The following is a 17,367-nucleotide window of genomic DNA, read 5'->3' as shown; positions in this document are numbered from 1 at the left end:
GACAGGAGGTACGCCTCGAAAAGTTTGAACCAACGCTTCCACGGCACTGCAGGCGAACCGGGCGCAGACAAAAACGGCGCGGGAGCGAGGCCTGACGCCATGCTGACGCAAAGTCTCTAAAGTTGCAGGAGAAGGTGGAGCGGGGCAGCAAAACACAGGGCCAGTCGAAGCAAATGGTACGTCAGTCGGGGCAAGCGTACAAACGTCACTTACTGTGATCCCATCCTCGTCGCCAAAATGTGGTGTTGCATGAACACCCCGGCAAGGCCCGCAACGGGCCGCTGAAGGACACGACTCGGTTCCGAGCGGAACAAAAGCGGGCTTGTTGTTGTTGTTGTTGTGACTGAGAGAAGGATGAAGAGGAAATTGCACGGGCCTGCTACTGGCTCTAGCCAAGCCACCACCGCTGCCACGTGCAGATAGAGGAGAGTTAAAAGATCAGAGGAAAGAGAAAAAGGAAAGAAAAGACGCGCGTCGCAGCAACAACTGCGTCCGCCGGAGCGGACGCTGCTCAAAAAAAAGCGGCCGAAGCCGCGCTCGCCGAAGCGAGAACAGATACCCGTTCCCCACGGTTTTATTCACACAGCAAACAAAGTCATTGTTGTTAGACCAGATTTACAAATCAGCTAAGTGAATTGTGTGTCGACCCAAGAGGGCGCCACACAACAGTAATGATATAGCGCTCGCACCATGAAACCAAAAAAAAAATTAGGTGTCTTGTGTAGCAGTCGAAGACGACGAACCGAGCTATCAACGTGGCCACGCACCGTGATCACGCGTCAGCGCGTGCTTCAGAAGAAGAAGAACAAGCGGGCCGGCTGCAAGCGCGGACTGGCCCTCAGCGGCGCTATCTTCTCCCAAGTCGACCATGGACATCAGCAGCAGGGACAGCGTCGTCATTGTGGCCACCTTCTGTTGCGTGAGTTCGCCCGGCTTCTCTGGTTTTCGCACGAAATAGACCGCAGGGAAGACGCTTATCACGATCAATTCGTACGGCTCCCTTGGGCAGGACCCCGCAGTAAACGTCCGCGGCTTTGGCGTTGACGTCAAATCATCTCCTAACCGAAATCCCCGCGCTCACCTGTGGCCGAGTGATCTTGATGCCCAGCTAGATACGATCCATGAGGGACGCGTGAACCGGGCTGTAGGCGGTCAAGACAATGTGCCATCTTTGGTAGCGGTCTCTGTGTCTTCCAAGTGGTCGCACTCACTGCGTCAGGTGCAGAAGCCGCTATACGGCGTGTGAAGCAATTAAACGCGCGCCGTAGAATGCTTTTCTCAGCTAAACCGGAAAATTGTTCGTGCTCGAGTTTCGCAAAGAAATGGCGTATGGTGGGCAGAATGCTTTTACGCTACATTTGTTAGGGGTAGTTGCCGGGATAAATAAAAAAAAATTGCATATGCGAATCGCCAGCGGCGACGACGATACAAAGCACAGTTCCCTCAGCGTTGCCCCGGTGGCGCCATCTCGTTTTTCTGATGTGGAGATTCGGCAATGGTAACCTTTTGCCTGAAGGTTGAAGACGATTCCTCGCGAACGACTTGAAATTTAGGGGAGTTTTGGCCCTGCAGTTTTTGCGCTTATTGATGAAGCAGTATGAAAAGCGTTCCAAACCTAACGCAACCCCCCCCCCCCCCCCCCCTGCCCTACCTCTATTGCCGAATCTTCCCAACTGACAAACGAGATGGCGCCACCGGTGCAACAGACGAGGTAATGACCTGTTTTGTTTCGTCGTTACTACAGACGATGCGAATATCCGTCTTTTTTTTTCGATTCAGGGAGCTACACCAAACAAATGTAGCGTAAAAAACGACACTTCCGACCAAATGCTATTTATGCGCAAATTTTGAACTCGAACAATTCACCAGTTTAGCTGAGAGGGCATTCTACGGCGCGTGTTCAATTGGTTTGGTTTAGGTTTGGTTAATGAGGTTTAACGTTCCAAAGCGACTCAGCCTACGAGAGCGCCCTAGTGAGGGACACCGGAAATTTCCACCACCTGGGGTGCGGCTCGTCGTCGTTGGCCACCGGTACAGATAGACACGCATAGGTCAGTAAAAGCGAAAGCATCAGATGGCTCATCGACAAGAAAGCCCAGCGTCTCCCAAGATGTCGCGGCGTTACAAAACTGGCGATTGATAGAAACGGTGTGACGTCATCAAAAGCGGGGGGAAAAATACCAAATCTTATCCAGTATAATTGTCAGAGCTAGTGCTTGCAGCTACAAAAAATACAATTAAATAGAATATAATTATAGAATTGAAATATGAATTGAATACAATTGGAATATCATTGAAATACAAATCGTATAGAATTAGATTGGAATTGGAAAAAGAATTTGCAATATAAAGGGGATATAAGTGGAATAGGATTGCAACGCTTCCCCATTGCTCGCTCGCATTTAAGTTCCCTTAGTGTCCCTCGTTAACTTGCCCCGTTGTAGTAGGATTTCACTCCGTAACAAGAGATAAAAAATGCATCGTTTCCTGTGGAAGCTACCAATGGGGGATGGTTATTTCTTCGCTGTAACCCTTATTGCGCCACAGACCGATTCATTATAACGAGGTTTCATTTAGTTATATTTATCCATGTTAGTGAAGGCGTACACATACAATAGCGGAACAGCGGATCCATAATTGATACTTTGCCACTGCACCGCATGCGTCTAGTTTGGTTTCTGTGCATAAAACTTCGACAGCAGTATTTTTCGATTACATACCTGCTTCCCTATCACGAATAATCCATGCCATCTTTAAGGCGCATTGCGACTGAGTACTGCTATTTTAGAATACTTTCTCAACTCGCCTATCCGTATTGATTGGTCCTTCCTCACTCAGGTGAACAACTTTGTCATCTTCCTGGTGCACATCTTCCCGCCGGAAACCACGCTCAACAGCAAGGAGCCAGGTGAGGAGAAAACCTACGAAGCACAGTGTTAGTTGATGGGAACGCTTTAAAGTGGCTGCTGATGGGGAACACAACGTACGCAGGAATTCCGTGCCCTAGCAGAATTAACTGATTTTGAGCCAGTGCGAATAATTTGGGCTGTTACTATTACTTTTAATCAGTTAACATTCTGCTACAGTGACACCATTCGGGAAAGAAAAAAACGGAGCAGTGGCGTACTCGTTTGTGTATTTTTTCTGCATTAGTCCAGCGAACGATGCGTTTATATTACCGCTTTTAACAGAGGCTAACATACCCTATCCACAATGATAGGGCCTCGTCCGAAACGTTTCATCAGCTAGTTTTCCCGAAAAACGGGAAGATATCTGAAAGAGCCCTAACCTAAATATCTCCTTAAACAACGCAAGACGTGGGAACAGGAGCAGCAGACAAGACATTTCGAGTGGCTACAAGCATGAAATAACTGGTGTGTCGTCCAGAAGTCGCCCTACGCTCCTTTGCACTTGGTGCTCTCCCTTTTAACAGCGATTGCAGCTCCCTATTCGACTCCTTGTTTCAAGCCAGAGCTAATGCTGCACGTTCTCCCTCATGTGTATTTTAGATAATTTCTCATGTCATTATTCCAAGTTTAAGGCGCGAGCATTGAAAGCCAGATTGGAAGATAATGTGTCGTTGGTCATGGGATTCACACATTGCCTGGTAATAAAGGACGTCATCGTATCGGATGATTCCCATTGGCTGGAAGGAGGTGATGTCACCAGAGCGGATAGTTCCCATTTATTTATTTATTTACAAAATACTGCGGACACTGAGTCCAAGCAGGGTGGGCGAACAAAGTCAATCAAGAGACAAAAAAAAAACGCAACATTTCAAAAAAGAACAACACAGTATAGAAAAAATAATTGATTAAAACTCTTCGGATAATGGTTTAACTAGCTCATTCCAATCTGTTATTGTGCGTGGAAAAAACGAGAACTTGTAATTGTCTGTTCTAGCGAATATAGGGGTTAGAGAACTGGGATGGTGTTGACGAGTTTGTCTGGTTGGTGCCGGCGTTAAGTATGATGAGGGATCCAAACCAAGTTTGTTATGTAATAAAAGAGAAATAAATTGTAACGTAAGCTTTCTTCGCCGATGTTCAAGTAGTTCAATTTTATTAATCTCCATTAAAGTGGTGGGGGAGTCAGACCTTGCATATTTATTAAAGATAAACCTGACAGCTCTTCTCTGTATTCTCTTCAGATTTTTTACGTTAGATTTAGTATACGGGTCCCACACTATGCATGCATATTCGAGTTTAGGTCTAATTATTGAAGAATGACAAAGTAGCTTAATTTTAGAAGGAGCATTTTTTAGTTTATGTCTTAAGCAGCACAATTTCCTAAATGCCGCAGAGCAGATATTGTTTATGTGCAAGTTCCACGATAGATTGCTACTTATTGTTACTCCTAGGTATTTGTAGTTGGATACTTGTTGAAGAGGGAGAGAGCCTAATTTATATGTGTAGCTATGAAGTATGGTTTTTCGGGTTGTCGGCATATATACACTTTTGTCAGCATTCAGAACCATGCCCCATCGGTCGCACCATTCAAAAACGTTGTTCAAGGCACTGTCCAGGTCACTTTGATCCTCCTTATTTGTAACTTCTCGGTATAGAATGCAATCGTCAGCAAACAATCGAATATGCACTGGTGGGTTAACAACTTGAACAATATCATTGACATACAAAAGGAAAAGCAGAGGACCCAAAACACTTCCTTGGGGAACACCGGATGAAACTGGAAGAGAGCCCGAACGTTGTCCACCCACTTCAACAAACTGTTTGCGGTCTTTTAAGTATGCAGTAATCCATGTCACTAAAATATCAGGAATGCCAATTTCTTTCATTTTAAAAATTAGTTTATCATGAGGAACTTTATCAAATGCCTTGCTAAAATCCAAAAATATTGCATCGATTTGGCCTTTATTATCTATACAAGAAGCAAATGAATTTATTACTGTAATTAGCTGTGTTACCGTCGAGAATCCTTTTCTGAGGCTGGAGGGGAGTGATGCCGCCGCAGCGGAAGTGGCGTCACTTCCGGTAAAGGCATCCACGGCTTCTAATCATACCGCATTGCCAACGCGTAAGGTAACTAGGTGCCCCTGTCAGTTTTTCCCCCAAGTATAGCACCGATACCAGGATATGTACCAGAACCAGGTATATTTTCTTCGCTATGAACTGTGTGGCTTTAATTAGAGAGATAAATACGTCCTTCCCCCGCCCTTTCAATCGCGGCTGACACTGTTCAAAACCGCCGGGCCCCACCCCGTGATCGCGTACGCTACTGAGCACACGCCGACCTTGGCGGGCATTGCTCTGAGGGAACAAAGGAACGACAGTCTGGCTGACACAAACAAGGAATTTGTTGTGAAGGTAAAGGATGCGCAATCAAAGGACGAACCACGAAGAAAGACTTTCTTCGTGGTTCGTCCTTTGATTGCGCATCCTTTACCTTCACAACATCATGTACCAACTAGGCCCTACCCAAGTTTTGTTGAAGTTCCTTTCTAGTTCAGTGGAGTCTTTCTTCGTGGTTCGTCCTTTGATTGCGCATCCTTTACCTTCACAACATCATGTACCAACTAGGCCCTACCCAAGTTTTGTTGAAGGAATTTGTTGCTACAACAACAATAACTCCAGCAAGCAACAAAATACGCTGAGGAATCGAGGATATCCGACTCACCAGCACGGTTACGAGCGAACGTTCGCCCGCGCTAGGGCAAGGGAAACTCCGAGGCCGAACGGGACGAGTTGTGAAAGAAATTCCCCCCCCCCCCCCCCCCCAGTCCCCACCACGAGGCTTCACCATTCACCCCGCCGACGGAGCGTCGCCCGTGAACGTTAGCGCGCTTCCAATGTTCCGAGCCGAAGAGGGCCGTCTCCCCCCCCCCCCCCCCCCCCCCCGCGCGCAACAATCACGCCATCTATGGCGCTTATGTCTCTGTGACTCCGGCGCCCTCCCTTGTTAGTTAAATTAACTCACACAACTAAAGAGGGGGCATTGCGGGGAAGCAACACGGCTAAGGAGAGTGCATTGTGGGGAAGTGAACCACAGCAGACGAGGTCCCCACAGAACATTAGAAAAATAACCGCTTTGCAGTCATGCTAATAGGCTGATTTTCTATGCAGGGGTATACATCTGCCACTCGGTTTTTGCAACGAACTTTCTTGTGTCTTCTGATTTCAGGACACATGGCCTACATCAGGGGCGTGAGGACTTTCGAGAGCGCTTTCAGTGTGTTTGTGGACATCATAACCATCATAGGAGTGTGGGACGTAAGTATTACAAACAAGAAAAGTATAGATGAAAAAAATTAAATGCAAAAACTATGCAACCTTTTCTGACTCCTCAAGATTTGCGTTTACTGTCAATGGCGATAGGAATTGTTTCATCCAAAGATTATTCCTGCCCTCTATTTTTAATATGTAGAAAATCAGTTGTCATGCTGGCGTTGTAGGTTTTGTAGAGGAGTGTCTCATCTTACCAACGATCTCAGTTAATAAGATTTCTGCTTCTTTTGCCTCTCAGATGGACAAGCCCCCTACTCCGTCCCGTAAGCACAAGCATGGGTCCCGCCGCAAAAGTTTGATTTCTCGCCTGAAGGTAAGCGCCATTCCCTAACCTGATTAACACATCACCGTACTAACAACTACGAAGAGTAAACAACTAAAAGAAAGCCTCCGTTTCAAAGCTTTTTCATTGGGTTCAGCTTACTTTCTATTTTCTGTCTGTTGTCAAATTTTTCATGCCCGTGCTTCGCAGACGTTCTGGCAACTAATTCGCGTGCCACGGTGGTGACTACTCTTCAGAAGACAATTCACTCGGCTCTTGATTATTCGAATTCGAAGGAGGCCAAATTTTGTTCCAATTATGCAGAGTTGGAAAATAGCAGCCCCTTTATATACGCTTCACGTTCGCGAAATCAACTCCCGTCAGTTATAAGAAACCTGAACTTTTGAATTAGGCTAGTTCAAATCGTCAACAGTCCATTATACTTAAGACTATTGCGCAGAAGCTGCCTGCCCTCTCTAATTGTCGTCAGTACGGATCTTGTCTTTATTATGCGAATAATTTTATACGAGCTACGCTCCATTCTTTTTAGAAATATATTTGTACCTTCTGAAACTTGTGCTTGTGCTGTAACGATGTTTATATTCAGCCTCCTTCTAGTATCCTTCAAAATTTAAGCAAACAGCTGTCAATTTTTAGTGAGTATTGCACGATTTTCGGCTCGAAAGGGGAAGAAATAAGTCACTGTCGGCCAGTTCAGCCTCGCGCAGTAAACTTATGGACCTGAACGTGAACAGACTTTGCACATGGCTCTTGAAATCACAAGTGATGGTTTATGTGAATTCGTGGGAAAGATTTGATAGCTATCACTGCTGCTGTGATAGCGACCACTATCACTGTTGCTAGTGAGGCGCAGCTCGTTCACATATCGTACCCCCTTCATTCATTACGGTACTCTCACAATCTGCCTGCGGGATGTTAGTGGGTTTATGGTTGGTTTATGGGGTTTAACGTCCCAAAGCGACTAAGGATATGAGAGACGCCGTAGTGGAGGGCTCCGGAAATTTCGACCACCTGGAGTTCTTTAACGTGCACTGACATCGCACAGTACACGCGATAGTTTAACTAGCGATGGTTTAACTACTATTAGTGCTAGTGAGGCACAACTCGCGCACATATCGTACCGCCTTCGTTCATTACGGTACTCTCACAACCTTACTACGGGATGTTTAAGCTTGAAGAACCGGTGCAGATTATTTTACACATTCTTCATTTCATTTCGAAGCATCGAGCATAGTGCCTCTAACAGCGGTCATGCCTTTTGTGAACACTGATATGCATTCCCTCGACTAGAAGGAAATGTCTTGAATATAGCTTCTCGAATTTCCGTAGCATTGACCAGATTTGCGACGTCGCTACTAACGCTGTTATAAAAACTGTAGCACAGGTCTGAAAACTATAATGGAGCTGTATTTACTATTATCAAACCGTTCTGCTTGAGTCGTGAGCTGGGGTTTACAGTGGTACACGGGAGTCAATATGCACGAAAGCACATGACCAGTATATTGTTACTTGATACCCAGTAATTCACCCCGTCTTGGATGGAGTTGCGAAGGTTTCCCTGCGTTACTCCATTTTAGAAACGAACTTGAACCTGGTCTGATGCAGCGGATGCCCAGAACATGCAGCCATATTCCATTCATTTTAGTTTCCCATCAAAAATTTGTTTTCATTACTGGCAGAGTATACGACTAATAGCGCTTGGTTAGTGCTGCGTCATGCTCTGAAAGTTACACACTCTGGCGGTGGCTATCAAAACGAAGTGGTCGCTGTCTTGAATATCGACTCTAGAGCAAAACTCAAAACGCCAGACATCTCCCTTTGAACTTGGCGCTACCGGCGAGAGCAAGATAACCCAAATGCATGCAGCCACAGTTCATAGATGGCGCCACTATTACCGTGACTCTCAGCAGTAAAGACGCGCGAAAGAACAAGGGTGGCACTTTGGGCTAGTTGGTGAGATACGGCGCCTGAGAGACAGCACTAGATAGGACACAGTGCGGGGCATGGACGGAGTGAGAGCAAAAGCGCAGTGAAAAAGTTGTATGAGCCTTCACAGAAATTAAATAACAGCGTAGAACACAGAAAACAGATTAAATTGCAGCCAGCCAGTAATATAGGATTAAAAGTTTTAAAGATACAAAAGTACGAAATAAGTAACACAGCTGTAGGGGTGCGTTTATTAGGCGTCCTCAAGAGACCGAACCGCCGTGCAGGATCTGGCAGCGTAGACGGGCGTAGCCAGCACCAAGAGAGCGGGGCAACTTCGTCGTCGTCAGGCGCAGCGTAGTGTCGGCGCATAACTTCGTCGTCGTCAGGCGCAGCGCAGTGTCGGCGCATGGCGGTAGCGGAACCTGTCACAGTTGGCACACTACAGTTTCCCCCCGGTGAAAAGGAGCCATACTGGCGTCTTAAGGGGAAGGAAGAACAGAGGGGTCGTAGTACGGCTTCAGTCGGTCGACGTGGACGGTTTCGCGGCCACGGCGACGCAAGTCCGCAGCGGGTGCAACAGGCTCAACAATATAATTGACCGGAGATGTTTGCTTGAGAACCCGGTAGGGACCATGATACCGATGCAGCAGTTTCCGCGAAAGGCCGGGAGTTGTGGGAGGCACCCAGAGCCACACAAGGGAGTCGGCAGGGTAGGAGGTAGAGGCCGCGGAAGTGTCGCGGTCATGTTTTTGCTGCCACTGGGTCTGCGTGGTAAACGAGCGAGCAAGCTGGCGAGCGACCTCTTCACGAACGAAGGCTTTGATGTGGTTGAGAAGAGGGGAGTCCTCAGGAGTAGTACCGCCCAAGGCCAGAGTGGAGAGGGCTTCGTCGCAGACACCGGCACGCCGTGTAGAAGCGCGCTGCTTGCGGAGCTCGTCGTAGCTCTGGCAAAGCTTAATGACCTCACTGACGGTGGTGGGATTTTTCGCGAGGAGCATCTGAAATACGTCGTCAGCGATGCCTTTGAGGATATGGTGGATCTTGTCCGCTTCTGGCATGGCGGCGTTGACACGTTTGCAGAGGTCAACGATGTCCTCAATGTAACTTGTGAAGGTCTCGTCGGTGTGTTGAGCGCGGTCCCGTAAGCGCTGTTCGGCACGGAGCTTGCGCACCGCAGGGCGGCCGAACACTTCCGCAAAGCTCTTCTTAAATACGGGCCAAGTGGGTAGGTCCGCCTCATGGTTTCGAAACCAGAGGTTCGCCACGTCCGTGAGATAAAAGATGACGTTACTCAGCTTGATAGTGTCATCCCACTTGTTATAGCTGCTCACTCGCTCATACGATGACAACCAGTCGTCAACATCTTGGTCGGCAGTCCCACTGAAAAGGGCAGGGTCACGCTGCCGGATGGCGCCAGAACAAATGACGGTGGTTGAACTGGCCGCCGGTGTTGGGGCAGTCTCATCTGGCATGGTTGACACAGGCGGCAGCGTACGGCTCCGGAGTTCCAGGTTGGTAGGGGACGAACTCAGCACCTCCACCAATTGTAGGGGTGCGTTTATTAGGCGTCCTCAAGAGACCGAACCGCCGTGCAGGATCTGGCAGCGTAGACGGGCGTAGCCAGCACCAAGAGAGCGGGGCAACTTCGTCGTCGTCAGGCGCAGCGTAGTGTCGGCGCATAACTTCGTCGTCGTCAGGCGCAGCACAGTGTCGGCGCATGGCGGTAGCGGAACCTGTCACAGTTGGCACACTACACAGCCATCTTATATTTACACGCTAAGACGGCACTCCCCCCTGCATCCATATGTCTACCCGGTGTGTTTGTTAGTACGCATCTTAAATCGTAAAGGGTGCGCTAAGCGCTGGAACCACTTATAGTGCCCTGGCGCCACTGACATTAAAATTAAATTAGTTCACCCACTGCTTTCTTCTATTACGTTACTTTCGGCGCTTAATTGTCATCTTTTTGGCTTTATCACAAAAGCAAGTGGATACTAGGCATTCAAGCTGCATGATTGCGTTACAGTTAGGAGATATATAAAATTCGCGCATATGACTTTCTTTTCTGCTTCCGGTGTTACCCTTAAAGATACATAAATTAATCAGGCAGACCTGTCACATGTGGCAGGAATCACTACAGTAGGATGCAACTTACTTAAAAAAAATAAAGCAGCAGCTTGCAAAATAGGCCCTGATCCACATCTGTGATGGCTAAAATCCTTACTTCGACGTCCTGCATTAATCTGTTGACCAATCACAACAATGAGCGAAATCAGCTTTTTATTGTTTCACTGTATCAAACAATGCGGAGGCTTGGAAATTCTTGCGTTCCTAATTTTGTCTTGTGATTAGCTTCTTGTTTAGCCAGCTATATAAGCTTTTTTAAAGGAACACATTTTGCCGCGAGGGAATCACGTGTGGCGGAACTTCTGTGCAGACTTAAATTGTATACATCTATAGCGAATGTGCCGTCCACTCAGACTACAGAGAAGGAACGTGTGAGATCGTAAACTGAGCAGCTCATGGCGAGGCATACGAAAGGAGAGGAGAGGTACACGAAACCAGCGCCCGTGTTGCTCATCTGTTTGTGATGTCCCTTGTCTACGCTATGTTTCCTCGTCATGTTCAAGAATCTGCAACAGCTAGCCCACTAAAACCGGTCTTCAAGCAGCGGCGTGAAAATAACAGCATCCGTTATTATGGGGACCCCACACACTAAACTACAGCACTTTTGATCAGAATCAGGATATTTTGCTCAAAATACAGCATGAAAAACTACAGAAGCGGGCCTCTTAGAGACATTAGTGGCACCTGTTACAGTAGTAGCCTACACTAGGGCAGCCAAAAATGGAAAGGAATTCTTGAAGACGGTTATGCGCGCCATATCCAGCTCTTCCCTATAAACTATCAGTAAAAATAAAGTGCAGCTGGGATAGATAAGGCTATGTAAATGTTCTACTGATTCCTTGATATTTTCCTCCCCTTCCGTGAAGTGGCTAAACGGACTCCACATCAGGGTGCGCTCTTGTGTGGGCGGAAGACACGTCTGAACGAACTGAGTCATCCACGCTTCATCTCTCGCTTTGCTGTTTTCGCGATTCTCTCTTCGCCAGAAACCAAGACGTGCGCTGCTCCTTTTCATTATCTGGTCCATCACCACGTCACCGGCGAGCGTTGGCCCCGACATGGTCTACAACTACAACACGAGTGGGAGCGTGAGTTTCACGTCTGCCTGGATAGTCTGCATTTCAAAATTATGACACGACGCATACCTTCTCCTCACTTTTGGAACCTATGCTTCTAGTCTTTATTAACTTTTATTCATAAATTGACCATCCTTAGCTTCCACATGCTCTTTACCCCTATTTTATCTTATTATGGATAATATGTGCTTACTAATGACTTCTTGTTTTCTTATTTGCAGACTGAACGGTTCGTGTTGAACACTGTGATCCGGCTTTCCATCGAAGCGGCTAAGGTAAGTGCTGTTTAAGCAAGGTTAAGCAAGTTTCAGAGCGCATAAAAACGCGTAAATGCAATACGTGTTGCCGGCAGTGCCTCATGCATGGCCATAATTACCCGAGGAACACGGCCATAATTGCGCATAAAGCACTATGGTAATACAATATATACGATTCAATAAGAGGACTCTGGAAGGGTGGAACAGTTCCGGTGCTATCTTTCACGATTACTCTGCTTAAAATCAGATGTGTCACAAGGACTTGAGTTCAGCTGAAGAACGGCGAGCCGATCAGCTCTAGGGGCACATGCAAAAGACAACAAACTAAGGTTGTTGTCTTTTGCATGGCCCATATATGTGCCGCCTGTATACAGGGTCTGTTTTGAAAGTAGTAGGACTCAATTTTTTAATAAAATTTATTCATGAGAATAGTACAAACGATTAGACTTTTTCAAAGTAGCACCCTTCCGCACCTACACGCTGCTGCCAATGAGTTTTCCAGTTTTCGTACGCCTCCAAGAACGCCTGGACCGGAATGCTGTTTAGCTTCCTCGTCACGGCCTGTTGAACCGTCTCTACTAATCCGTGATGTTCCCCTTGAGCATTGATTTTATTCGCGGGAATAGAAAAAAGACTGGCGGGGCTAAGTCGCGGCTGTAGGGGGGCTGAGGCAGCGTTGCTGCCTTGTGCTGGGCAAAAAATCGGGGTCCTCATTCACATGATGAATAAGATCGATCGCTTTCCGGTTGGCCTTTTGCTCCTCTGACAACACTCCCGGCACCAACTTCGCGGACACTTTCCTCATGGCTAAGTGTTCTGTCACGATCTCAAAGACTTGGGTTTGAAGAATGCTCAAGTCATCAGCAACCATTCTGATGCTCATCCTACGATCACTGTTGAGTAAATGTTTCACGCGCTACACATTTTCGTTGGTCTTGCTGGCCGAAAGGCGTCCGAAGCGGTCGTCGTCTTCCACTCTTTTCTTACCTTCCCGGAGCAGCTTGTGCCACTCAAAAGCACCTGATCTACCCATGGCAGCGCCACCGTAGGCCTCCTTAATCCCGTCGTGAGTCTCTTCGCCTGTTTTACCAAGATTTACACAAAATTTGATCACGTATCGCTGATCCAGAAAACACTATGATTCTGCGTGACAAGACGTTTCGACAGGGGTTCACAGTACAAGCGACCTGCTCTCTTCAACGGCCGAGAGCCGACTGCCGACTTTCCCCAGCATTCCCAATATCCCCCTTCAACGATCCTGCGCGCGCAGACTGCCTTTCGTCCGCCCGTTCGCCCAGGAAAAAACCAGTTCTACTACTTTCAGAACAGACCCTGTATATACAGGATGAAATGGGTTGGCCGTCCTTTGAGGCCCGGGAAGCACATAGCAAAATAACGTTTCAGCTGAGGCTGCGGTAAATGAATGAGATGAGGTGGACAGAAAAGACCTTCAGTTGTTTTGCACAGATTTATAGGACACTCTTGGAGGGGCGTTCGGAGAAGACAGGCGGTTCCATTCGAACCATGTATTTCTTGGACCTTTATTGTTAAAAAAAAGTAAGGTTTTTTTCAATATTATATATCTCGTTTGCCGGAGATGACCGCCTTAAAATACCCCACGTTAAGATGAGCAACCGTATCTGAATGCAGCCTTATTAGGTGGAAAACCACCGCCAAGGTCATGTGCAGGGTTCAAGAAGGAAATTCGAAATGAGGGCAGTTGGAGCAACTATTCACTGCACCTTTAGTTTCCCCGCAACTTTTGCGCGCTTAGGAAAATTTATATTTGGATCATATCTCTTGTAGCGTATATCTTCTGGGGTGCCCTGCCTGCCAGAGGCTTGTTGTAATCGAGTTAGTGGATTTTAAGCGCCGTTGCAAGCATACAGTACGTCACTGACTTCTTTCAGGCAAGCTCGCAGAATGAAATTGTCTGGCTTGCTGAGCTCAAACTCCCTGTGATGCGTCAGTTTCCTTAAGATCAGCCATAAACAAAGAAAAAGATGAAGGAAGACTACAGTGGCAGTTGTAACGGAGACTATCATGCACTTGTTTTTCTCCGTCGCCACGCAGTTCTACGTGCTGTACCGTTTCGGTCGCCTTTACTGGCAGCTGGGTGTCGAGCAGCGGCCCATCATCATCGAAGGTGCAACCGAGGGCGCCTCCTCCGTCGGCTCCGCCCGGCTAGGGGCCGATGCGTCAGACGTGAAGCTGGGTTCGGCGCATTTTAGGCGGCGCATACCGTACGGCACCGACCTCCGAACCAGCTCGATCATCGCTGGCAGCCCTGCCGACGTCACTGCCGATCAGCTGCGCCATGGACAGCACCTGGGCGGCGCACCGACCTTCTTGGACTGGGAAGGGCCGCCGCTCTACGACCCTCGCCGCCTAGAAAGCGGTCCCGGCCGCCATCGCAGAGCCGGTCGCAGCGCGAGCGGAGAAGCGTCGGTGGTAGCGACGGACAACGAGCTCGAGGCCACCTACGAGTCGCACGGGACCAGGGCCGACAGCAGTCCGCAGAAGGCGCAGTCTGAGCGTGGCTGGCAGTCGCGGAGGTCGACGGAGGAGGCTGGTGCTGGGACGTCCGGAGGACGTCCGCTACCAGAGCGCAAGTCCGGTCGCCGACTGTCCATCCTGGCTCCGACGGACGCTCAGAGGCCGGGCCTCCAGCCCGCACAGGAGAGGGCAGCGCAGTCCGCCAACGATTCGCCCGTGCTGTCCGGCTCTGTGCGCTCCATTCTACGAAACCCGGAAGTGTCCCCGCGACGCCAGCGCCAGCCAGCCGAGCGGGAGATCAGTTCGGCTGACGCCACTGCGGCTGTAGAAGCCTCTCCCTCCGACACCACGGTGCAAGCAGAGGTGCCGGAGGAGAATTCTGCTCTATGCCCACTGCCCCAAAGTGGGGAGGCATTTTCACCGCCACTGCCATCTAACGTCGTCTCAGCGTCGTTGACTTCGCCCGACAAAGCCGCGCAAGACTCCAAAGCTGCGTCGCCGCAAGCGGAGTCGTCTACGACGACGACTGGGGCGATGTCGACACGGCGAGAGAGAAAGTCAAAGAGGTCTTCGCGGAAGTCTGGAAAATTATCCCCGAGGTCACCGAAGAAGTCTTCGTCTAAGCCGACGCCATCAGCGGGAGTTTGATCCGGCAGGTCATATGGGAAGAAGCCTCAATTGGCAAGTTCCCGGCCTGCTGCTTGACGAAGACAGTGGTGGTGTTTTTTTTGTTTTAAGATCAATCCCGTCCAACTTTCAGTGTAATGAACTGCAGTCGGGACATATAATCGACTTTCGTGCTTATTTTGCTTTCTGTGGTAAGGTGGTGACTTTCATCAATTGCCGTGGATATATATGTCAGACTTTTCTTTAATTCTTTTCATTCTTCTCCACGCTTGAAAAAAAAATGTGAGGGGCTCAGCGTAGTGTGGTTTCTGATCAGAAATACGAGCAAATACCAACACGAGCAAGAACATTTTCCACTTTCGCTTCAGCAGCTTAGGGCAATGCATAAGATCATGATGACAGCCTTACTATATTAGTCAAGCAGACTACACTTTAATCACGGTATTGTTTATAAGAAGACTTTTGCGTCCGTCATGTCGCCTGCGTTATTCAGCTTTGCAACACTGGTGGCTGCGACCACGAAAAATATTTGTTGACGGCGAAACAAAGTTCGTGAGTACTTGGTCCAAGGAATTATTTCATGCATCCAGTTTCGCACTGGAGAGTGAAACAAATGAACGTGTTCAAAATATGCTTTTAAGTTCGCTGATCAAGCAGCATTTAAGGCTGACTGTAATCCATACTGTCTGCCTCTACATGCTGGGCCTTGATTTCTTAGTTCGCCCAGCTGTCTTATCATGTCTAAAGCCGTCTTTTCAAGTAAACTTAGTAGCGGTTCGAGATCTTTAATCGCCAGCTTTGTAAACCTTTTTCCTGCGCCGCGGAGATTTTCGAAGCTGGAGGTCAAAACCCCTTCATAGGCATAGAATCGGGCATGTAGTCAACAAATTATCGAACTCTTTCGTGCTAGCATTAGTTAAGCATCACCTTGTAATTAGCTTGCTTTGGTTCGTTGTTTGGAAAGGTCACAAACCTGTGCGAGTTCCCCTATGGGGTGAAGCAGCTATATGCTGGTTGTGAACGTTGGAGAATCGTATTGTTGCCGGCACCATCTCTTCCTACTCTGCCTAGTACGTTGCCCCAAATATTAATTATTGTTTGCGTGCAGCTATGGGTGGAAAATGTGTTTTACCTGGAACTTTCATCCAGGAGCGTCCTCCCGACGGACTTTCCACAAATGGTGTGGCGGAACTTGCGTTAATGCGAAGAAACCCTCATTTCGTTCGAAGCTGTCGTTGTTTCGTATGTCTTGTAGGTTTTGACGTTTGCTTCACCTCTCGATAAATGTGGTTCGGCAAAGTTCTGCTTCCACGTCCTATGTCTTGGCGTCTGTTTGCTCTCAAGACACTGTTACGTCGTGTACATACATGCCTTGTGACTACGAGCATCCCTGACTATTCAGTCTGGATCAGCAGGAATTCTCAAGTTTCTTGCGAAAACCAGGTAGCCAATACCGAGTTATCGGACGTGAACGTGAATACTAATAAACCTTAAAGGCTTTCCCTAGGAAGCCAGAAGTATTTTAACCGTCTCGCTTTCATTATTCCATACACGACACACATCAAAATGTCATGGCTGGACCTGTCGCAATCCTTAAAGGGAGGGTGAAATGGTGTTTTGACAATTCGAGGTTATTCGAGAATTCTAATCTATGGAGCTTCTTGGTAATGCTGCAAAGTAGTTTTGCGCTAGCATTTAAAATGGCGACGCAGTCACCGATTAAAACCACGCCTATTTTCAGACTTCTCCTCACTGCGGTGGAGAAGTGTGGGGAAACTCGTAGTGACGTCTTAACTGCCTACATTTCAGGTGTCCACTGCCTTCGTCTACATGGTTCCATGCGTCTTCCGTTGTCTCCAAACAATGCTTCATGAGCTTCACCTTCGACAGCATTCTTTTTCATCCTTGAAACAACCGCTTCTTCGCAGGAAACTTAGCGCCGCCGTACGTGACGTCATCACTGGGGCCTCTGCCTGTCTCTGTGCGCTGCAGAGAAGCCTGAACACCGACGTCCCTTTAGTCGGCGATGACATCACCATTTCTAATCGTAGCACAAAAAGATTTCGCGCGCTTTACCTGCAAGTTTCAAGCATTCGGCTCGGCTAAAATCATCGCATTCTAAAAACTCTTCAGTGGCCCTTTAGGTATACTGCTCAGCTGAGAAGACATGAGAAGAAAGTTAACTCAATTTATGTGAGGAATGCTCTCGTGTACAAAGCGTAACTCTTCCTCGCTATATGACGAGAGCCGGTAAAGGCGGCAGAAATGCAAAGAAGCAGCTTTACAGTAAATAAAGAACATGAACTCTTACCCGCTTATCCATCTTTGAT

General features: G+C 47.9%; 1 protein-coding gene across 2 annotated transcripts; it reads left to right on the top strand.

The window, feature by feature from the left end:
- Positions 1 to 612: 612 nt before the first annotated feature.
- On the top strand, positions 613 to 16,474 carry LOC149370976 (uncharacterized). Of its 2 annotated transcripts, XM_089564140.1 has the most exons (7): positions 613 to 919; positions 2,839 to 2,908; positions 6,139 to 6,227; positions 6,481 to 6,555; positions 11,568 to 11,669; positions 11,879 to 11,932; positions 13,988 to 16,474. In XM_089564140.1, the coding sequence occupies exons 1-7, from the start codon at positions 869 to 871 to the stop codon at positions 15,056 to 15,058; spliced, it is 1,512 nt and encodes a 503-aa protein (XP_089420266.1). In that variant the 5' UTR covers positions 613 to 868; the 3' UTR covers positions 15,059 to 16,474. The 2 variants fall into 2 exon arrangements, with proteins under 2 accessions (XP_089420266.1, XP_089420272.1); XM_089564146.1 differs by lacking the exon at positions 11,568 to 11,669.
- The last annotated feature ends 893 nt before the right edge of the window (positions 16,475 to 17,367 follow it).

Source organism: Amblyomma mixtum, chromosome 1, assembly GCF_055824585.1.
Source record: "Amblyomma mixtum isolate Tamu chromosome 1, ASM5582458v1, whole genome shotgun sequence".
In the NCBI taxonomy this organism is placed as follows: Eukaryota; Metazoa; Arthropoda; class Arachnida; order Ixodida; family Ixodidae; genus Amblyomma; species Amblyomma mixtum.
The sequence above is the reverse complement of the archived record's forward strand: the minus strand, read 5'-3'. Positions and strand labels throughout refer to the sequence as shown.